The sequence below is a fragment of the Elephantulus edwardii genome, unplaced genomic scaffold (genome assembly GCF_000299155.1).
Source record: "Elephantulus edwardii isolate Elephantulus edwardi_28Jun2011 unplaced genomic scaffold, EleEdw1.0 scaffold00007, whole genome shotgun sequence".
Lineage (NCBI taxonomy): Eukaryota > Metazoa > Chordata > Mammalia > Macroscelidea > Macroscelididae > Elephantulus > Elephantulus edwardii.
The window spans coordinates 13,485,788-13,510,785 of NW_006399757.1; the positions used below are offsets into that span (position 1 = coordinate 13,485,788).

The window sequence follows — 24,998 nt, forward strand, 5'->3', positions numbered from 1 at the left end:
TGAAACTCCCCACAATTTATGCTACATAGCTCCCTTAGAACACAAATATATCTTTATTCTTCTTGTGATTAGGTGCTGTCAAGTATGACTCATAGTAATCCTTTAAAAAATCAATGTGTTCCCTGTCCTATGCTGTGCCATTCTATTCATCTCTGGCACATTTCAGTCCATTGCTGAAGTAACTGTGTCAATCCATTGTAATCTAAATTCACCTACTGAAAGATTATAGTAAAAACGCATTATAATAACTAGCCTTAACAAGCCTGCCTATTAAAAAGAGTGAAAGTATGATTAAGAAAAGAGGAATATACAACTGAATTTGTTTTAAGCTTGGAAAAGAGTGAAAAAGCCAAAGATAAAATGTAGGGATTAGAATTGATGTGCATGGCAGGGCAGTTTTGACTTGATTGTTCAAGGATAAAGATAAGATATTAAACTGAAAACTCAAATACATGCTCTTTGTGATTTCCACGTTTAGAATAACATACTTCTAGTTGGACTAAAAATAACTAGATGGAAACACCAAAGTCTATTTTGATGTTACAAAATAATTTCAAACACAGTCCTGGTAACACCTGAGCAAACTAACTTTCTGGCTATCACTTCAATAGAATTCATTAAATGTTAATATTTATTTTGGATTAAGAGAGGTTTCTGTAGGTTCTTTGGAATAGAAAATACGTTTTGAAATGCAAATATTTAACATCTATGAATAATAATAAATATATATTGAAAGAACAATGTTCACAGGGTTTATTTATATTCTAAGCAACTATGAATCTTAAACAATTGTTTCTAAATGACTTAACTTTATTAGCAGAGCAAACACTAGCAACAATTTAACATTATATTTAACTGTTTTTCCTCATCGTAATTCTGAAACACAAAATGTTACATATGCACTAGAAATATGAATGCTAGGATTTATTATCATCATTCATTGTTGTAGCTAGAATTAGTTCGTTTTCATGATATCAATTTAATCATATTAATCATACAATTGAATAAGTTAACAGCAGGATTCTTTAAATTGGCTTTGGAGATAGGCTAGACCACCAAATTTTTAGGCAGAGAGTGAAGGACTGAAAAAGAACTCCTTTCATTGCAATGAGAAAAGGTGGCCACCAGAGAGAGCTCAGCCACTATATTTTGTTAAAAAGAGCCATTACTTATTTTCATTAGGCAGAAATTCTCTACTTATCTGAAACACCTGCCACACTGAAGACAAAACAAATCAATTATTTCAGTATTCCTAAAAGTCAGAGACAAACCTTATAAATGGAGCTCTCACACTGACATTTATGAAGTCATTTGTCTCTGGTTTAAAAAAAAATGGTGTTAGTGTACGGTTTCAAGGGAGATTTGACAATTAAAGGAGAAAGGTACAAATTTGTATGTGTTTGGTTTTAGCATGAAGACTATTGTTTAGATTAATGGAAAGACTTATTTACACACTAGAAAGAAATGTGTTTTCAAAATGACTTAAAAGATTTCTAACATCTCTTTAACTCAAAAGAACTGAGTTGATACACATAAAAAACACACAAAAAGGCCATATAATCTGATAATATTTGGTGATAAGCACAAAAAAATATATCTCCTGTAGCTTATGAATTCTTAATAGCTCAATTTCTGATAAAAGGAATTATTTTCTTGTTAATCAGGACCACTTAATAGCAATTGAGACAAATTGTTGAACACGTAATTGTAATTGACACTTGCTTTAACGTTCCTTTTGCCCCCATGCACAGTAAGTAATATAATTTAAAAAACACCTACACTCGAGTTTATCTTCAGGCCTTCCTCTTTCAAGGAGAGACAGGTAGCAGACAATATCCTTTAAATGGATTACTTCTGGGGAACATGTATTTGCAGGAGATGTCCGGGGAGGAGTGATGGCACCTTTGTTTATTTTCAAACCTGGAAAAATATTACATTATATTTTTTTAAATATCCATAGTGAACTCAAAACCAATAAGAAAGAAAAAGGAAAATTACATAGATTATGTAGAGAACTATTCATTTCTATGGAGATGATGGCAATTCACTGATAAGAATTCTCACCTGATGCACCAGAGACCTGAGTTCAACAACATATCTCAAGGACAGCCACCTCTTACCTTTTTGCCAGTGAAAGACTGTTTATTGGATGCTGAACAAGTTTCAGTGGCTTCCAGGCTAAGACAGACAGGGAAAGAGGACCTGATAATCTACATGTGGAATCAGTCAGTGCAAGCCCTATGGATTTATCATTGTCACAGAGTCAGAACTGACTTATGACTGATAACCAACTCAGAATCAACTTCAGCATGTATTGTTAGACTGTGAATTGCACTGTGCTAGAGGACACTGTCCCTCTTTTTTCCACATAGAAGCTACTGGATTTGAACCACTTATACCTGTTACGAGAGTGTAACTCCTTACTCACTAAGCCACCTTCCAATTCCTAACTATTCTTTGAGCCAGACAGGATCTTTATTTCTGTTGTGCATTGATCATCATGAGTCATAGAACCACTAGATGACACCTGTCATTATTGTTGTGTACCATAGATTCGGAACAGACCATAATCGACCCTCCAGTGGGTTTTCAGAGGCAGTTAATTTCAAAGGCGGAGACTGTCCACACTTCTCCCACAGAACAGCAGGTGGCCTCGAATAGCATGCCTCTTGCCACTTGGCCACCAGAGCTCCCTAGAATGACACCTAACAACCAAAATAAAACCAAATTCTTAATTGTTTTAGGTCAGACATTTTTCTAAGTGGTATAGCACTGGTCTGTCCATTTGCTGTACAGAGGTAACTCGTGGTTGCTGTGATGCTGAACACTGTGACACTGATGTGTCTAATGTGATAATGGTCACCCATGTTGGACAGTGTTTGGTGAAGCTCCCTGATTAAAACAAGCTTGGAAGCAGGAGAGACATCCACTTCTGAAGCAGCTTGCCTCTGGAAATCCTATGAACTTTGGAAAACAAAGAAAGTTATACAAGTGTTCAGGTCTTTCGTTCATAGGGTCACTATGAGTCGTCTACAATTCAATGGCACGTAACAACAACAACATATTGTTAGGGATTTCAGCTCCTGGTAGTCCTAGACATGTAAAGTAGAAATATACCTCATATGGTTTTCAAAGCTGTAACCTTTTAGAGACAGATAGCCAGGTCTTTCATCTGAGGCATCTCTGGGTAGGTTTAAACCTCTAATATTTTGGTTCATACTTGAGAACTTAGTTTATTTGTGTTATCCAGGCACTTCACTGTTAAAAACAGCAGCATAATATTTACAACCAAATTACTCAGGACTCTAGTAGAGTAAAAGGAGTAAATGCAGCACAGGGATGGCCAAGTTGGATCTCTTAATTCTACAAAAAGGAATTGTCATTATCAACAATTTTCACAATATAACACCCATCCCTTTAAAGTAAGACATGGTCCTTTACTGCTATTGCACTTACTTTTACTATGTCTCAAATTCATTGCAAATGACCACACAGTCTTTATATAATCTTTTTGTACTCACTCTTGTGGAACTTGGGGTGGGGTTGGGGGTGCAAAGGATATCACAAAGTTAAAATCTAGGCCTAGTAAATAATGGTCTCAAGTCAAATTAATAGCAAGACACAGTCCCTCAATTAGTTCAGACAGGTTCTCAGTCAACAGCAAAATACAGGCACTCATTAATACAGGCCACTCATCAGTCAACAGCAGGGTACCTCTGGTGCAGGAAGCTCTGGCCCTGAAGGATGAAAACTACTTGTGCCACTTCTTCTTTCCTAGTGTTGAGGCTCCCCATTTCAAGGGCTCTGTGCCTGGCTCCTTTTTGCTCTATCAGGCTATGGTTTGCCACAGTCTTTCTGCAGTCTGGTAAGTTTTCTCCCTTAAGTTGGCCTCAGATGTGCTGATGATGTTGAAGACTGTGATCAAATGTGAACCCTGTATCAGTAGTTGTGGCAGCTGGAGGTCATGCCCCCAGGGAGAGCAAAGGAAAAGGAAAGAAAATCCATTCTCAATAGTCCTGACATTAAACAGAGACTATAACAGGTGTAAATACCAGGTAAGTTTTGGTATCTTCCCTACCTGCTCGGTAGAATATGATAGTGTCAGTGACTTACTGCCTAGTGTGACTTAGAAAGTATAGTTGAATTCACAAAGAATCATTTTCTTATTCCACCTTTATTGCTCTCATAATTGTGAGCCACAAATGAGCTCAGAAGAAGCTAAAATCAAGGCTACTCAAGAAAACAATAAAGAAATGTATGTCTGTTACAATATGATTTATATACTGATCATCAAGGGTTATTCATTCGTACAACCATGTGGGGTTTTTTTTTTGATGGGTTTGTTTGTTTGTTTTGGTTTGTTGTTTTTTTTTGTTTGTTTGTCTTGTTTTTGTTTTTGTTTTTTTGCTATCAAGAAATTTGCCCAAAAGAAAAGCCAAAACAAAATCTGTAGAGTCATGGCCGAAAATTAATTAAAGATATGTTCTTTCAAAGGATTTTGAAGATCTGTCTCACATCCTTTGGGTACATGGCTAAAGGAGTGACCAGTCCTTGGAGACGGACATCATGCTTAGAATGGTGGAGGGATAGTGCAGAAAAGGAAGACCCCAGATGGGGTGGATTGACACAGTAACTGGGGGTAGGTGTGTTGGAGTCAGTGAGACTGGTTTAGGACAGGGCAGAGTTCAGAGCTACTGTACATAGAGTCTCTATGAGTCCCAGGTGACTTGATGGCACATAAAAACACCACCAACAAGAACAAATGATTGTTATTTGGTTTTAATATAGCCTTCAGTTTCTAATAAAGCTCATTAACTATGCCTCTTCTCAGACAAGGGTGGGGACTTGTTCAAAAAGGAGCAGAAAAAAAGCCAGAGGGCCTTAGGGCTATGAGCATCTCTCTGAACAGGACAGAGGGAGTGAGAAGAACTCAGCCTTCCCTGACACAGAGCAGAAAGCAGATAAAGAGTTTGTAGACCAGACTTTAGAGCGCCCCCCCCCCGCAACAGGAAGAGGTTCTTTTGTTTTCCACTCATAAACTCACAGTTACGGTGCCAACAATGAGGTTTATTAGGAAAAGAAGTTGGAGAATAAGGGAGTCAAAGAATATCTTACCAGCCAGACTTTAGCAACTGTTCAGATCTCACTCTTACTGGTGTCTTGCCACCACAAGCCTTGATCACCTCAGGTCTTGCTCACCTCAAGTCATGTTGTTTAGTGTCAGAATCACTCTTTCTCTTATCTTAACTGCACAGCTGATGCAGATTTGCAAGACCATGTGTCTGCAGTTAAGGTAACTGGAGGCCAGAACCAAATGACTTTAAAAAAAAAAAAGAAGTACCAACTTTTAGGTTAACTCTACTGTAGGCTAGCCTAGAGCTATAGTTTTAGCCTAAAAAATGGGTTTTGAGGCTAGGACAAGGGAAAGAGTTTTCCCAAGCTAAGTAGTAAAACCTGAGGTGAACAAGACCTGAGGCAAGCAAGGCTTGCAATGGCAAGACCCTGATAAGAGTGAGATGCTGGTAGTGGAGAGAGTGTGGCATTGCTGTGGAGAAACTGTGACAAGGTGTGGCCTGAGGTTTCTTGCATGTGTGCTAGCCACAGATAGATTTAGGCTGTTTTTGCCAGATATTTGAAGGAGAGATTGACTTATAACTGCTCCTAGGCAAACCTTGCCAGATGATTTGGTTATAACTACTTGGAGGCATTTCTCCTAACAGTGGCCTTGTGAGATATACTTTAGTATTCCTATTTTTTTTATATGAGCAATATACATAAAGAGATTATGTTCCTAGAATTGTATCACCTATAAGGTACGTGCATTCTTTTTATACCAATGATTTACAAATTATAGTTTATAGTTAATTTTAATGAAAATTTAGAGTTTTATTTCTATTCATTCATTGTTGCACTTTTCTCCCTGCCCACCCCTCTAACACAATACACTTTTCTCTTTGAAAAGTAAAAGAAAAAATTATTTTGTTGTTTTACAATCACTCCCCCTCAGATCCACTCCACTATGCAGCCTTCATTCTGGACTCCTGTCATGACAATAATACATAATCACATATCCCTTTTAAACAGTTCTCTCCCTCATCTGTTTCAATGCAGTATACATTATTTATCCCATCTTTCTCAGTCTCCCCTCAACCCCTATGTTAGTCCTGTTTTACAGCAGTGGCACTATGCAGTATTTGTCCTTGTGTAACTGAGACATTTCACTCAGCATAATGTCCTTCAAGGTCACCCATTTTTAATAATATTTAATGAGTTCCTTGTTTTTCAATGCAGCATAGTATTCCATTGTGTGAATATACTAGATTATCTATCCATTTGTTTGTTGATGGGCACTTAGGTTGTTTCCAAATCCTTGCTATTGTGAACAAAGCTGTGATAAACATGGGTGTGCATATATCTGCTTGGATGTCAGTTATGGTCTTTTGGGGTATATTCCCAGTAGTTGAATTACTGGGTCAAATGCTATCTCCATTTGCAACTTTTTGAGAAAGTGCCATCCTGCCTTCCACAGTGGTTGCACCATTTGACACTCCCACCAACAGTGAATAAGGGCTCCAGTTTCTCCACAACTTCGCCAGCATTTGCTGCTTGCTGTTCTGTTAAATTTTGCTATTCTGACTGGGGTGAGATGATATCTCATAGTTGTTTTGATTTGCACCTCTTAGAGCTAGGGATTATGAACATTTCTTCATGTGCTTGTTAGCCATCTTAATTTCTTCTTTGGTGAAGTGTCTGTTCATATCCTGTGCCCATTTTTCTATTGGATTACTTTGCTTTCTCAAAAAGTTGCAAATAGAGATACTGTTTGACCCAGCAATTCCACTACTGGGAATATATCCCAAAGAGACTATAACCGAAATCCAAGCAGATATATGCACACCCATGTTTATCATGGCTTTGTTCACAATAGCAAGGAGTTGGAAACAACCTAAATGTCCATCAACAAACTGTGAAGCTGTTTGAACTAGAGAAGCTGTGGTATATTCACACACTGGAATACTATGCTGCATTGAAAAAACAAGGAACTCATGCAATATTATTAAAAATGGGTGATCCTGGTGGACATTATGCTGAGTAAAGTATCTCAGCCACAAAAGGACAAATACTGCATGGTGCCACTGTTGTAAGACAGGACTGACCTCGGGGTTGGGGGGAGACTGAGAAAGCTGGGTTCAATAATGTATACTGCATCAAAACAAATGAGGGTGAAAACTGTTTAAAAGGGTTATGTGATTAGGTATTTTTGTCATGATAGGAGTCCAAAGCGAAGGCTGCAAAGTGGAGTAGCCCTGGGGGGAGGGATTGTAAAACAATGAAAGAATTTTTCTTTTCTTTTTCCAAGAAGGTAGTGTACTATGGAGGAGGGTTGGGAGGGGAGAAAAGTACAACAATGAATGAATGGAAATCCAAAGTCTCTGTTAATTTTCATTGAAATGAATAATAAATTTAAAAAAAATTTGCTATTCTTGGATTTACAAATTATTTTTATTTAAAGCTAATACAGTCAAATTACAGAGGGGAGAATAAACCCTCTTAATTTAGTTAGTATACTTAGACTTACCAGTTTATATATTTCTGGATGAAATAACAGTTTAATGCTGGATAACTAGGTGAAGGTTTGGTGGTTCAAACCCAGCAACAGGTAGCTGAGAAGACTGCCCCAACCTGCTTTCAATAGGTTACAGCCTTGTAAAACTTCATGGAAGAGTTTTACGCAACACCATGAGTCAGAATCAACTTAATATGAACTAGTGACAGTCGGTTCTAATATGATCTGCATAGTTTCTTAGTCACCTTATTCTCTTTTCCTCTTACTTCTTCAAATTTGGCCAAAGACTCTAAAAATATTACTTTCTACTAATATGTTATAATCTACATTTGCAAAATACTACTTTACACCTTGTTTCCCACCCCACCCTCAAAGACCTATTTAATGTTGTTGCTTTTGTTATGTGCCATAAAGTCATCTGCAAATCATAGCAACCCTATGTAAAATAGCTCTGAACCCTGCACAACGTGAGCCAGTCTCACTAAATTCCAACACATCTATACCCATTACTCCAGTTACTGTGTCAATCTATCTCATCCAGAATCTTCCTCTCCTTCACTGACCCTCCACCCTTCCAAGCATGATGTCCTTCTCTAAGTACTGGTTTCTTTTGGCCATGTGAACAAAGTATGTGAGATGGAGCTTCAAAATCCTTGCCTCCAAGGAGAAACTTCATTCCATCCTCTCCAAGACAGAACTGTTTGTTTGCTTGGTGGTACACGTTATGTTCAAAACTCTTCTCCAGCACCATAATTCAAAGGTATCACTCATTCTTCTGTCATTATCAGGCATTGTCCAGCTCTCTGATGCATAGCAAGTAATTGCAAACACTATGGCCTGGATCAGGTGCACCTTAATACCTAGACTGACGTCTTTACTGTTTTAGAACTTTGGAGAGATCCCTGACAGTAGACTTTACCAACGCAATTTATCTTTCCATTTCCTGACTGCTGGTTCTAAGAGTGTTGATTGTGGAGTTGACCAAGCTGAAAAGGTTGACAATTTCAACCTCTTGTCCAGCTATCACAGTGCTGCCAATTGGCCTGGTGGTGAGAATCTATGTCTTCTTGATGTTGATCTTCAGTCATTATTGAAGATTACAGTCCTTGACGTTTTGCAGCAAACACTTCAGGTCTTCCTCAGTTTTGGCAAGCAAGGTTATGTCATCTGCATAATGTAGTCTTCCTCCAATCCTGATGTCACATTCCTCCTCATAAAGCCCAGCCTACTGAATGATCTGTTCTGCACACAGATTGAAAAGATATGGAGACAAGACGATCACTGACCACTCCTTTCCTGATTTTGAACCATGAAGTGTTTTCAACATATGTCTTGCATTACAAGGGCTCTTTTTGTTGTTTAAAGATACTGTTAAAGATGTTGTTGTTGTTATGTGCCGTCGAGTCATTTGTGACTCATAGCGACCCCGTGTACAACAGCCCTAAACCCTGCTCTATCCTGTACCAATCGCATTGCCTCTGACACACCCATCCCGATTATCCCAGTCACACTGAATCAGCCTACCTCATAGAGGGTCTTCCCCTCTTGTGCCATCCCCCCCCCCCAAGGACCTGTCTCTCCTTGCAATATGTCCAAAGTATGTCAGACGAAGCCCCAGAATCCTTGTCTCCAAGGAGTAGCTTGGTTTAACCCTCTCCAGGATGAATCTGTTTGTTTTCTTGCCAATCCATGGACTGTCAAAGATACATAAGGTAAATTGATTTTCCTTCTTCACAGAAGTATTACTGTAAATATGATACAAATTATTATTGCTATTTCTATAAACCAAAGAAAGCAGAAAATCAAAGGCAACAATGAACTGGTGGAGGAGGAATCCAGAGAACCCAGAAAAATTCCAATTAGTCAACTAAAGCTTGGACAGCTGCAGAAATAAGGAGTCCAACTCATGATAAAAGACATTTTGGCACGGACCCTTGTCATGACTATAACTTCCAGACCTTGAGAACACAGCACTTGAGTTATGGTCGGATAAACCATGACCTAACTCATCCTGCCTGATGAGCTAATCTCCTCTTCTGAATCCTCTTTCCCCACTGAAGTACTGAAATGATCTCATCAACTCAATTTAACTCTTATACTAAAAGTAGGGGATACTAGAAGAAAAAGAAAACATACTTTTGCACTCATTTGAGAGAATTTAAAATATATTCTGTCTTTTCATTTATCTGGAATATTTTATAGTAATGTTGGCCCCAGAAAACCAACATGTGGAGCATTGAAACATCAGCTTTCAGAATGCAGAGTGTAAACAATTAGAAATTGTGAGAATCATATAATTTTCTGCTTGTCTTCACTATCTGTAATGCATATAGTGAACATAAGCATATAATGTATATATTTAAGCTCCGTCTCACATACTTTGGGCACGTGGCCAGGAGGGACTGATTCTTGAAGAAGGACATCATGCTTGGAAGGGTGGAGAGACAGCACAAGAGAGGAAGACTCCGCACGAGATGGATTGATACAGTAACTGGGGCAATGGAGCTAGATGCGTCAGAATAAGTGAGACTGGCTTAGGACAGGGTAGGCTTCAGATCTGCCGTAGGGTCACTATGGGTCACAGGTAACTCAACAGCACATAACAACAACATCTTTTGGGGGAACATATTATTATATTAAAACACTTGTCTGACAAGATGCGTAAATATTCCCTGCTTGCTGGCCAGGACACACTGTTAATTAAAGACTTTATCCTGAATTCAATTATGTCATCATTTTACATTCAGAACAAGTTAATTATAAAAGAAATCATAAATTCAAATAAAAATACACATTGAAGAACTAGTCTTCCTCACGTCAAATTATAACAAAACTTGAAAGATGAAATATATTTTTTCTACTGATGTATAAGGTATATCTATTACTTCATTACTCCTAGCTCACTTATTGCCCCCGTGGAAAAAGACTAAAGAAAAAAACCCAAAACAAACTCTTTCCTTTTAAACAATTGTTGTTCATTGTTATGCAGAAACAGAGCAGATATTGCAAATGCAGGTCAGGTTTGTTATGTTTCCTCAAGTCAACTACCACTCACATGTAAAATAACTCTGAACCCTGGGCTATACTGAGCCAATCTCACTATCTCTGACATACATACCCTTTTTACTCATTACTCATCTAATCTGGGGTCTTCCTCTCCTGCTCTGCCTCTTGATGCTTCCAAACATGATATCCTTCTCCAAAGGCTGGTCCTTCCTCACTACCTGCTCAAAACATGTGAGATGGAAACTCAAAATCCTTGCCTCCAAAAACCAGCTTGGTTTCACTCTCTGAGGGACAGAATTGTTAGTGCTCTTGGCAGTTCATGGAATGTTCAATACTTTTCTCAAGTACCACAACACAAAGGCATCAATTATTCTGTCATCTTTGTTCTATGTCCAATTCTCTGATGCATAGAAAATAATTGCAAAAACCATGTCCTAGACAAGGAACACCTTAATCTCAAGACTTACATCCTTGCTCTTCAGCACTCTGACAACACATTTTCCTAATATAATTTATCTTTTCATTTACTAATGCTGGTACCAAGAATTTTGATTGTGGAACCAAGCAAGCTGAAATTGTTAACAATCTCAATCTCTTCTCCATTTATCACAATGCTGCCATTTGGCACAGTATGAGAATCTCTGTTGTCTTGATGTTGAGCTTCAAACCAACATGCACACTCAACAGATATTTCAGGCCCTCCTCAGTTTCTGCATGCAAGGTTGTATCACCTGCGTAACACAGGTTGTTGATGAGTCTTCCTCCAATCCTGATGCCACAACTATCGTCCTAAAGTACAGCCTCTCGAATGATCTGTTCTGCACATAGACTGAGAAGGTGTGGGGACAGGACACACTCATTTTCTTGTGTGTTTTTAATTTATAATTAATTTCAATGAAAATTTACAGAGACTTTGGATTTTCATTCATTCATTGTTGCACTGTTCTCCCCTACCAACCCTTCCCTCGAGTACACTACCTTCTTGGAAAAGTGAAAGAAAAAGTCTTTGATTGTTTTACAATCCCTCTCTCCAGGTCCACTTCACTACGCAGCCTTCACTCTGGACTTCTCTCATAACAAAAATACCTACTAATATATCCCTTTTCAACAGTTTTCTCCCTCATCTGTTTCAATGCAGTATACATTATTGAACCCATCTTAATGGGTAACCAGTATCACATTTGGCACATCAGTGTCACAGTGCTCAGCATCACAGTAACCATGAGTTACCTCAGCACAGCAATGCACAGACCGGTGTTACACCAACTAGAAGAACATTTGACAGAAAAACAATTTGAACCAGGCCCGAAACTATGAATAGTGCTCAGACCTTCGTTCATAGGGTCGCTATGAGTCGTCTGCTACTCAATGGCACCTAACAACAACAACAACAACAACAACAAATAGAATTCTGAAACACTGAGAAGATACTCGTAAAGTATAAAGTAATTATTTCTATTAATTACATCCTGATTATAAAACTCCAATAGTTATTTATTCAATAGTTTTATTTATTTATTTTGCATTTGTGGTACACACCTATCTTGATATATGTGGATATATGAAAAACTATATATACATCTAATCACGTGGGTATGTATGTGAATCTTTTGTGAAGGATCGACTTAGGAAAGTCTTAAAACCGACATACTGGCTTGCAGAGCTAAGTATTGACCACTTGAGGTAAATCATCAGGGATTCTGGTGATATAGTCCACAGTGAGTTGCACTGTTAACTCAAAGGTTCAGCCTGTCTGGAAGTTCGAGTCCACTAATGGCTCCAGGGGAAACAGTTGTTCCCTGTAGATGTGATTTAAACCCTTGTTTGTCCCATAAAGGGTTTAAGTAGTGAATCTGAGATAGATTTTCAAGTCTAGTCTGAAAGAAAGCATTTAACTCTTGATTGTTGTTGATTGTTGTCAAGTCAAGCACAACTCATAGCAACCCTATGAACAAAAGGCATGAAACCTGTCTATAACTATCAGAATTTATCAAAGTTCATAGAGTTTCCAGAGGCTTGTTTTTAGGACATGGAATACGCACTTTGTTAATGGGAATTATAATTTTGATGCTCTTGCTGCTAAAGCATTGTTTGCATTTTATTGATGGATTCTTATCAAGAGAAGCCCTTATAAAGATTCAGTTAATGCACTTGCTGCTAACTGAAAGGATAAAGGTTTGAGTCCATCCAGTTCCCTGGAAAGAAATAGCTAATGACCTACATTCAAGAGTTAGCCATTGTAAACAGTGTGGGTCACACTTCTTTTTTCTGATACACATACCGTCACCATGAGTCTAAATTTATGAGTCTCCTTTAAGCATTTTAAAAAATAATTAATAAACCTAATAACACACACAAGCAAAATTCTTCTGACAATTGTCCAAAAGTGGCTGGAGCAGTACATTGACAAAGAACCAGAAATACAAGCTAGATTTAGAAGAGGCCTTGACACTTAGGGACATCATGGCTGAAAGCAGAGAGTACCAGAGGAATGACTACTACCTATGTTTCATTGACTATGCAAAGGCATTTGACTGCGTGGATCACAGCAAATTGTGGCTGACCTTGAGAAGAATGGGAATTCCAGAATACCTGCTTGTGCTCACATGAAACCTGTATTTGGACCAGGAGGCAGTCATTAGAAGAGAGCAAGAAACACTGCATGGTTCAAAACCAGAAAATGGTTTTTCCCGATTTACAGTTCTATTTAGGTGTATACATATTCTTATTTAGGTAATATACTTATTTAAACATATCTATGTAAAGTGAGTGAAATAGCGTTTAATTGCTAATCAAAATGTTGCCTGTTCAAGTTCACCAAGTGTTACAAGGGAGAAAGACAGACAGTCTCCTGTCATTAAGATTCACACCCTTGGGAAACCCCATGGTGAGTTGCAAAGAGTCATAATCGATTGGATGGCAGTGTTTTTTTTTGTTTTGGGTTTTTTTTTAAAAAAGTATTTGTATGTGTCCTGGCTCTTGTGTGCTCATGCTCATTTATCATTGTAAATGAACATTCTCCATAGTTTAAGTTGCAGCATAGCACTAGATAAATTACATATTACCCAATATTAACTATTCTTCAAACACATGATTTCTTTGTACTCCTATCTTGATGTTCCACTTACTGAAACAATAACTGCAAAGATTTGCTCTAATAAATAGTGTTAAAAGCTAATCTCAAGGTTCACTTATTAGCAAGTAAATTTTCAGTACATATTAATTAAGTGCCTCTTCTCCAATCTGTTTTACTTTCAAACAGTTGCATGTGAGATAATGAAAACTGTGGCATCTCCAGTTACTTTCCTTTGCCTATTAAAATGAGTATTTCAAAACTTACATATAAATCATGTTTCTAAATTTATAAAGCTAGAAAGCAACTCAGCAATTTGACTTTACTGTTTTGTTTGTTTTTTTAATTGCTGGCTCAATTTACAGAGATTTATAAGGATTATGAAGCAATTTGCCACAGAGCATAATCATATTTCCAATATGTATGCTAATAGTCTTGGCGGGTAGCACCAATAATCAAGAGTAAGAGAGTTACTGTTTAGCATTATCATGTATTACATGATTTTTAGACTTAAACTTCCTACCTTGTTAGTTTCAGAATAGAATTGTAATTAGTCTTTCTTGTTTTGCATTTATACAAACTGGCAAAGTGAGATAAGCTGAGTGACAAATTAATAAAGAATATGCCACAGCAATTTCTCAATAATGTTATAAATCTTTATAAAGTATGGGCAGGCAGTGGTTTATAGTACTTTTTAAGCAACAGCAGTCAGGCAGAACTCTAGCTGAACGTATTTTTATTCTGGCGACCGGCCTCACCCCCACCAAAACAAACACAACCTATCAATTATAAAGAGCAAGACTTAAAGCACATGCCTTTATGATGATGTTCTGGGAGCAGAGCAACTTCTGAGAAGGGACAATAGTAACAATACTGTAGCTGAGTGCAAACAATCATTTCACACAGAGGTCTTAGTTATCAACAAAGTTCCATTGAAAAGATGAGAAGGTGAAAAGTCAGAGAATACAATAAGCTGCTCACTGACATACAGCTGCAAGTCAGCAAGCGTAGCTAAGAAATGAAGATATGGCACCAAACATCCTCTTTCAAAATCCATAAAAGCAAGGTCTGTCTCATGGAAGATCTGTTTCATCAATGATAGAAATGTCTTTTTATGTACAAAGTGCAATAGATAGCTTGAGTACATGAAATGTGACGAAAGAAATGACTTTCCGTTTCATTTCATTTAAATTTGCTGTTGTTGGTTTTGTGTACCGACAAGTTGGAACTAACCAACAGCTGACCTCTGGTTGGTTTTCAAAGGTAGTTAATCACACTAGAGGAGATTGCCCATCCTTCTCCCACAGAGCAGCTCATGGATTAGAACCTCGTGCCTTCTGGATTGCAGCACAGTTTTACTGCTACACCACCAGAGCTCCCTCATTTAAATTTAAATAGCCATTTTAGATAGTGGCTACTATGCTGGAGAGTACAGGCTATATATACACTGTCTCCTGAGAACTGGTTTTTGCAAAACTCCTTCTCATTGTTGTCAAGTCTGAACCAGCTCGTCATGGCTGACCCTCCAGCAGGTTTTTAGAGTCTGTAAATAGCACAGGAATACATTGCTCATCTTTCTCCTAAGGAGAAGATGGAGGATTTGAAAAACTGCCTTTGAGTTGGTGCTGGTGTAAACACCTACTGATTATGACAACAGAGTTCCTTATATTTAAATAGGTACAGAGAAAGGTAAAAAATGTGCTATCAGAGACTATGATGCATAATAGCCCATTCTTGTTACTTATAAAAATATGCTATCACCCTACTCTACATTTTCAGAATGAATGACATAATTTCTAAAGGCTGGATGGAATTTTGCTTACCTCTTATTATGTAAATTAATATGCTGAAAAATAATAAATAATGGAAATGATTGGACTTTGTTTTCCAGTCACTTACAATGCACTTAACCATTGCACTTGCAATGTTACCAATATCCTATTAAATCATTTAAATGTGTCTGTGCATCTGAGTTTTTGAGTATCACAACATCCAATATAAAAGATAGACATATTTTATATTTATTTGAGAAAATCAAGACAAAGACAGTCTGAATTGAGGCTTTATTATTATTTCTGAGAGGTGAAAAAATATATCACAGAAATCTATTTCCTCACCCTCAATAAATAACCTTTTATTTTTAAAAGTCTGTTTTTGAAGACTCTTGAGAGTGCAGGTATTGATTAGTCCATAAACATTCTGGAAGGAAGTTAGAAATCTAAGCCAAGGCAGAAAGCACTAAATTTTCATTTTCCATTCTGACCACAACTCAAACTTTTCCTTGTAATTAATTTTGTGAGAAAGTATGTGTAATTATGATTATTATATATGCAAATATACATATGTCTGGGAGTATTTATGCAAACTTTACTGATACACATTTGCAGAGAAATAAATGATGAATTGGGTGTTTTTGGATGCTTATTTGTGTTTACAATAGAAATACAATCAGTAAGTATTATTATACTTTAAAGCAGTGAGCATTTTCATTAAACTTAGGTGAATTAAAATTCTTTGAAGAATTGTGGTATTTGTTCATAACATAATGGAATCATTATTCTTTCTTTAATTTAGTATTATGATGGTCTCCTAAATAAGAAAAACACACACACATATATACACTTACTGTTGATGTGTTTGTGCTCCCTAATTCTAAATTTAGATAATGAATTTCTGCAAGCAAGACAGTCAGAGAAGAGTAATAGTTCCTTCAGAGCAAATTAATAAAGTATGTCTTTCGGCAGGAACATTTAGTAAGTCATTCAGCAAAAGAACATTTCCCCAAAGGTTCAAGTACCTTGTTTCAATTGAACAAACTTCTATTCTTAATTTGATTAGCATCCTCTGGACAAAAAAAAAACAACCCAAAAACACCAAACACAAAACAAAACAGTTTCTCTTTTCTTGCTTCCAATAAGTACTTTTGTGTGATTTTGTGGTTGCACAAACATGACCTCAATTGTTGACACCAGCCTGACAGAAATATATGCAACTGAACAACAAAAATTAACAAAACACTGCTATTAGGAATGAACAATGAGGGAATCAGGAATTCAAGATAAGATCCTTTAATTTTTCCAGAGGTGTATTTCTTTAATTATTATTATCCGTCTTAAATATCTCTGGACCCTTTTATACATGCAAGTTTATCCTCCTTCATGAGAACATACACAAAAATGGTGGTAATTATTTTCTGGCCTAAAATCTCGTACTGGTTCTGTAATATTTTTCCAGGAAATAATTCAAAACTTAGCATGACAGACAAAAGTCTTTATCATGGGACCCTGACCACCTTTCCCCCTATCTTTTCCATTATCCTTGTTTCACATTTGCCTTAACCTAACTAGAGCAAGGACATAGATTCACATCTCAGAGATTTCAATAATTCTACCCTCTTTCTGTCCCTTCAGAGAGTCCTGGTGGGGTAGCAAGTCAGAGTTCAGGTGATACCCAAATAGTAGTTGATCCAGCTGTTCTAAAAAAGAAAAATACGGACTTTTTAAAAGATTTCCCTTGGAAATTCTGTAGATCAGTTGCATTCAGCCATGTCAGGTAGCTAAGGCACTCAGAACTCTACTTGACCAAGGAAGAGGTTCCTTACCTCACCTGACATTCACACCTGTTACAATGTTGTGATTTCTATCATTCCTGAGAACACCAACAATAATCTCCTTGTGGAATTAAGAGTTTAATTCAGCTTGGCTTTCCTAGCCATTGCCTGACTTTGACATATGGATTTTGAACCTGGTAAAGCAGTAAGATCAATATTGAGATGCATAGAAAGAGATGTGGGAGTGTGGAGGATATGTCTGACCTCACAGAAATTGGTTTTGTGTTGTTTATGCTCTTGACAGAGACAGTTCCATTTAGAAAAGTTGGTAACGGTCGAATATGGCCGTCTCCACGTGGCCCTTGCTCTTTTTACAATTCTTATATCCCTTATTTTTGTTTTGGGCCAGACATGAGAAGTACCCCAGGGCTCAGCCTCATCTACATGTTCTACCTCTTGCTTATTAATTTTCACCTATACTAATTGTGCTGTTTAAATATTTATTGACCTTCTCTCTCTCTCTCACCACACACCTCTCTCTCTCTCTCTCACATACACACACACACACAAATTAGTACTGAGGGTCACTTTTTTGTTTCCTGATGTATCATCAACAATCTAACAATAACAGGCAAATTGTAAGCAAATCAATAAAAAAATGATCATTAAATATAAAAATATAAAAACCCCTACAGTTTATGCACTTTTTTTTTTTTTGGCACGTATTTTTTGCATTAGCTTAGAAATGACCACATTGTTTTAGCTTCTTAGAGCTTCCTTCTCAGCCTGGTCCACCTGCAACTCACAACCTCCCATCTCAGCTGTACCTTGAAAGTTCCTATTTATCCTTTTCTTTGCTTCTACTGTGTTTCTTGGACATTGCCATTGCAATTTTCCTTTATCATTCAATTCAGAAATGCTTCAACTTCTTTATTTTATTCTAATAGAAGCTGATAATTTAGCTCTCTCACTTCTTGGCTCTAAAGCACCTTAGTTCTCTGTAGGTAATCCTGAAGCATGATGATACTATTTGAATATTCATTTCTTTCATTCAATAATGCATGCAAACTATACAAATGGTCAATTACTTACATGATCTAACTTAGAGTTCATTTAAAAAACCTCCTCTCTCTGACCTATAAAACAACTAATAAGAAATAACAGCAGTAGTAAACAAACAGTCCTAACTAGTAGCTAATACGAGACGTGTATAACCATAAATTTAAATTTTGGATATTAAAGCATCTCAACAGGAGATAATGTATACATAGTTGAAAAAGTTGATATAGTTTTAATCTTTCAATTATCAAACTCTAAAAGAATGTAATTAATAAATTAGTTCTAATACCTTGGTGATTCTTTTATTTTCTTTTTTATCTTAAATTTATATTAATGAATGTTTACTGAGACTTTGAATTTCCATTCATTCATTGTTGCACTTTTCTCCCTGCCCCCTCCCCAAATTAGCTTTTCTTTTTTGAAAAATAAAATAAAAAATTCTCATTGTTATACAATCCCTCCGCCTAAGTCCACTCCACTATGCAGCCTTCATTCTGGACTCCTGTCATGACAATAATACCTAATCATATATCCCTTTTAAACAGTTCTCTCTCTCATCTGTTTCAATGAAGTATACATTATTTATCAACAATCTGCATTATGCAGATAACACAATCCTGCTTGATGAAGAGGACCTGAAGCACCTGCTGCAGAGGGTCAAGGACTGCAGCCTCCAATATGGATTGAGGCTCAATGTCAAGAAGACAAAGATCCTCACCACTGGACCAATTGGCAGCATCAGGATGGATGGTGAAGAGATTGAGATTGTTCACAGCTTTAGTTTGCTTGGCTCCACAGTCAACACTCTTGGCACCAGTAGACAGGAAATTAAAAGGCGCATTGCGATGGGAAAGTCTGCTGTTAGGGATCTCTCCAAAGTACTGAAGAGCAATGGTGTCTCTCTGGAGACTAAGGTGTGTTTGATACAGGCCATGGTCTTCGCAATCACTTGTTATGCATCAGAGAGTTGGATAATGACCAAGGAGGATAAAAGGAGAATTGATGCCTTTGAGCTGTGGTGCTGGAGAAGAGTATTGAGAATACCATGGACTGCTAGGAAAGCAAACAGATTCATCCTGGAAAGGGTTAAACTGGGTGGCTCCTTGGTGGCAAGGATTCTGAGGTTCCATCTAACATACTTTGGACATGTTGTGAAGAGAGACTGGTTCTTGGAGAAGGATATCATGCTTGGGAGGGTGGAGGGACAGCGCAGGAGGGGAAGGCGTTCTACGAGGTGGATTGATTCAGTGACTGGGATAATCAGGATGGGAGTGTCAGAGACAGTGCGATTGGCACAGGACAGAGCAGAGTTAAGGGCTATTGTACACAGGGTCGCTATGAGTCGCAAGCGACTCGATGGCACATAACAACAACAACAACATACATTATTTATCCCATCATTCTGTTTCCCCTCAACCTCCATGCAGTCCTCTTTTATAAATGTGGCAGTATGCTGCATTTGTGTTTTTGCTACTGAGATATTTCACTCAGCATGATTTCCTCAAGGGTCACCCATTTTGTGTAATATTTCATGAGTTCTTTGTTTTCCAATGCCGTATTATATTCCATTGTGTGAATATACCAGAGTTTCTATGTCCATTCATTTGTTGATGATCACTTGGGTGGCTACCTTGGTGACTTTTTAAAATATCAATACTGTATTCTTTTTTTTTAATGTCTAAGGCGAAGGTACTTCATTTCAAAAGTGTCTGTGTAGAGTTGGCTCAGATGGGAACTGAATGGGACGGTGAGGCTCTACGCATTCCACAAGAGGGAGATGACATGACTTTACAGGGTGATTAGAATTGCTTCCTAGTTTCACTCACTACGTATTGTGTCGATCAGTTCATGGATATAATTTACACTAGTCAATTAGTGTAGATCTTATGTTGAGGCTCGAAAGAAGAGCTGGTTTCCTGTGGTGAGAAGGGAACCATAAAATCATGTAGGAAAACTGAGTCCTGGATAAATAGAGCAGATTCAAATTACAGAAAATAGCTGGATATAGAGACAGACATGGGCAAGAATGGAAAAATGGGAACACTAACATATGTGAAAAGTGTAACCAATGTCATAGAAACATTGAATATTAATTGTTAAGTGGGAATCTAATTTTCAAACACCAATGTGTCCTAGTGGTAAGGACTGGTGTGCCAACCCTAACTCACGTGGTCCGAATAAACTAGATGCTCCACTGGAGAAATACCTGCAATCTCCTCCCAAGTGATTTACTGCCTCTGAAAACCCACTGGAGGGTCAGCTATCAGTCAGTTCATCTTGATAGAATGAGTGAGTAAACAGAGTTGTACCCAACCATGACACTGGCAGTATGCTTAGAAGGAAGTTGGAACTACGAAAATATGTTGTTGTTGTTATGTGCCGTTGAGTCGTTTGCGACTCATAGTAATAAATTAAATATGATCTAATTACTTAATGTTTAAATAAATATGAGATGAAGCAGTAGAGGGAAGCACTGAGTTATGATTTTAGGTTTGGGATGACAAAAACAATCCCATTCCTAAAAGACAGGAAAAAGAGCAGGTTTGTAGGTGAATATAATTAACTGACATTCAAATACATTTTCTTAGGTATCTAATAAGGCATTGAGATGAATAGTTCAAGGACATAGTAAAATACATTCTTTTTAAGCTGTAGAAACAGCTCTAGGTTACACAGGGACTGATTATGGCACTGTATGCCTGACGGTGCATATTTTTTAAAAATGAAAATGTATCTCTAGTCTGTGTAGAAGGAAGGGAACTATGCCACTGAACTTATGGAAGTTTGCAAAGTTTAACACAGTTGAACAATATAAAAAAGAATTTTTTTTTCAAAAAAGCCTTTTTTAAAAAATGGAAGATGTGTTAAAGTAGTGCTAATATTGACTAAAAATAATTTTTAACAGTTTCATTCTACATATTTGTGAAATTTATTTCTAGTTATGCTTAGAGTTAAGTACATATAAACTAAAATATGGAGCCATCATATTTATTCATAGTTGAATAAGGGGGAAACTAAAGGTTCAAATAACTGAAAGACTTTGTAAAGAGAATATCTAAAGAGATGAAAATAAGATCAAGAGTTGGTAAGTGGACAAACAGAAAGAAAACTCAGGAACCTGATATTTACATGGGGGCAGAAGTAGTCTTGAGAAAACTGTAAGCATATGGCTTTAAGGATATCTTTGGAACTTAAAAGGCCAACATGGTGACAGTGGAAGCAAGGAGCTTATAGGCAATAAGCTTATCTTATATAGGCAATAAGAGGCAATTACATTGGAGCAAAGTATTTTATAAAAATACATTATATAACCCAAAGGTTAGTGGTTTGAGCCCATCCAGAGTCACCTCCAAAAACAGGCCTGGTTTTCTGCTTCCAAAACATCAAAAAGCCTTAACAGCTTTATTGAGCATTTCTCCTCTGCACACTGTCGTCCCCAAGAATCCAAGTCAACTCAATAGCAACTATCGACAAAAATTGGATCCAGTGTTGACTCTTTGCCCTTCCCCTGCCCCCAGGGACTAGGGTAAGTGGCAGTTCTTATAATAATTTTCAGAAGTTCAGAAAACTCCTTCCTCAGCATTGTAATGATAGAAAAATGAGAATAGTCTATTTTTTAAATATATTAGAAATTCATAGATATCTTAAACATGGAAAATTTTGATAGGTTAGAATCATCAGTAACATTTTAGCTAGATGATGGGTCAGTGAGTAGATGTACACTTAAAGATGGTGTTATCCTTGTCAGACAGCTGTGTGTCATACTGTTCACCAAGCTATACTTTGAAATGCCATAATCAAGAAGCCTATTAACCTATAAAGCTATAGCTAATATACCAATGCGGAAAGCAAAGAATGCTAGAAAGGAAATTTGTTAAGAGAGAAGAGAAGAGATTGTGGAGTTTGTCTCTTAATATAGATTACTGATTATGTAGAGGGGTCAGACTGTGCAAGTGAGGCGTAATGGCCTATCCATGAAGAGATTGGTTATCCACCTTTCCACAAGGGGATTGTCCAATATCTCAGGACAGTTGGCTAGCCTTGCCAATAAACTGAATGGCTCTAGCTGAAGAGAATAGAAATTCTTCCCACAACAAAAGGAATTCTTCTCACATCAGAAAAGGTAGAATTCTTTGCCTAGCTAAAGAAGAAAGAGCACCTCCCTCAACCCAGTGAGTTGTAGAACATGCTTCAGGATAGCAGTGTCAGCAGTGGCTGAAATGGAGAACTGGATGTGAGATAGGACTTTGGAGAGGAGGGTACAACTATTGACAAGACGAAGAACTTTGTTGGACAATTATGGGGGAAGTCAATATTGGCACACCAAGAATTTGGGAACACTTGAAGCCACAAGGCTGAAGTAAGTGCCTGCATGGACAATTTGGGAGCAATCTTGACAATAATTTGTTGTTGGTGGTGGTGGTGTTGGCAGTGGTGTTATGTTCTGTGGAGCTGCCTACGCCTCATAGCGACCCTATGTACAACAGCCCTAAACTCTGCTCTATCCTGTGCTAATCTTATTGTCTCCAACACCCCCATTACCCCCATAACCTCAGTCATTGAATCAATCCATCTCATCAAGAGTCTTCCTCTCTTGTGCTGTCTCGCCACCCTACCAAACATGATGTCCCTCTGTAAGGACTTATCCCGCCTTGCAACATGCCCAAAATATGTCAGACAAAGCTTCAGAATCCTTGCAACATGCCCAAAATATGTCAGACAAAGCTTCAGAATCCTTGCAACATGCCCAAAATATGTCAGACAAAGCTTCAGAATCCTTGCCTCCGAGTAGCAGCCTGGCTTCACCCTCTCCAGGACAAACTTGTCTGTTCACCTAACAGTCCATGGTATATTCAATACTCTTTTCCAGCACCACAGCTCAAAGGAATCAATTCTCCTTCTGTCATCCCTAGTCATTGTCATTTGCAAGTAATTGCAAAGTCTCCAGACTGATATTATTGCTCTTAAGTACTTTGGAGAGGTCTCTGACAGCAGACTTTCCCTATGCAATTCATCTTTTAATTTCCTGGCTGCTATTTTGTTACTAATCTGAATTATAAACTTTTAACTTCCACAATATGGCTCTCATGGTCTGTGAGCTATCATATCAGATTTTGGACCAAGCCAAGCAGTAGGATTTGTGTTGAGACGAGTAGAACAATTTGGGGGGACATGTTTTACATCATGGGAACGGATTTTATCTTACTGATGGTGTGGACAGAGTGAGTTTCTTCCTGTGCAGTTGGGACAGGTCAGATATGGCCATCCCCACATGACCTTGTGCTTCTCTTAGTGATATTCTTCTGCAAATAGAATCATGAATGGTCCATTAGTGTATATACTTAGTACCTACTGCTTTATATCGAATTTTTATCTTACATTATCTTGTTAAAGAATTCCTTTTCGTAACTCTGCATCTCATTTTACTCGTACTACTTCTAAAACATATTTTTGTTGTCATTATATGCCATTGAGTTACTTGTTACTTGTGACTCAAAGAGACACTAGGCATATCTCTGAACTTTGCCCTACCCTGGGGCAATCTTTCATCTCCTAGAGACCTAAACCCATTCTTTCAGTCACAGAGTCAATCCATCTCATCCTGAGTCTTTCTCTCCTGCTCTGTCCCTCCACCCTTCCAAGCATGATGTCCTTCTCCAAGGACTGGTCCCTTCTGGCATCAGGTCCAAAGTATGTGAGATGGAGCTTCAAAAGCCTTGCCACCAGGGAGCAGCTTGTTTTCACCCTTTCCATGACAGACCTGTTTGTTCTCCTGGAAGTCCATAGCATATTCAACACTTTTCTCCCACAGTACAACTAAAGACATCAATCCTTCTTCTACAATTGTTAGTTATTGTCTAGCTCTCAAATGCATAGCAAGTAATTACAAAGACTATGGCCTGGATCAGACACACCTTAGTCTCTAGACTGACATTTCTGCTCTTCAGTACTCTAGAGAGGTCTCTGGCAGCAGACTTTCCCCAGTGTAATTCACCTTTTAATTTCCTGCATACTGGTGCCAAGAATGTCAATTATGGAACAAAGCAAGCTGAAATTTCATCTATCATGAAGCTGCTGATTATTATTACCTTAAAATTACCTCAGACAATAATGTGACTTTTGTAGGTAATTTAAACTGTAACAAAGGCAATAAACTATTTCATACTTTAAGTCTCAGAGGAGATTGCTCATCTTTATTCTGTAGACATTAGAGGAATCTAAAAGCCACATATATTGCAGAGATTAGTGGGAAGATGGGGCAATGAAGGAATAGGAAAAATTCAATGGTGACTCAACACAGTGATGCAGTAACAGGCATTGATGCATAGTAATCAGTTGTAAAAAATACAATGTATATAAGTGATTATAGGAAACACAATGTAAATGAATTATTGTATACAACGAATAAAAAAGTAAAAAAAGGTATTTGCAATGAATAAAAAAGTTTATTTAAAAAAAACATATAGTGTGAATATTCTTACACATCTACATACACACAACCTACAAAATGTATACTTATTTATATACTTCATAATGTGTTTAATCTGTTGTTGTTGTTGTTATGTGCCATCGAGTCGTTTCCAACTCATAGCGACCCTATGCACAACAGCTCTAAACCCTGCTCTATCCTGCGCCAACTGCACCGCCTCTGACACACCCATCCCAATTACCCCAGTCACCGAATCAATCCATCTCATAGAAGGTCTTCCCCTCCTGAGCTGTCTCTCCACCCTCCCAAGCAT

At 37.6% G+C, this 24,998-nt stretch overlaps 1 protein-coding gene across 4 annotated transcripts in view; it reads right to left on the bottom strand.

Moving 5' to 3' along the window:
- Nucleotides 1-24,998, bottom strand: part of DGKB (diacylglycerol kinase, beta 90kDa) — a 1,124,393-nt gene that overhangs the window by 834,812 nt on the left and 264,583 nt on the right. For all 4 annotated transcript variants that reach the window (XM_006880255.1, XM_006880258.1, XM_006880257.1 and 1 more), the window contains one exon: nt 1,780-1,920. In XM_006880255.1, the coding sequence (XP_006880317.1) occupies nt 1,780-1,920 (141 nt within the window). The remainder of the gene's footprint in view (nt 1-1,779; nt 1,921-24,998) is intronic.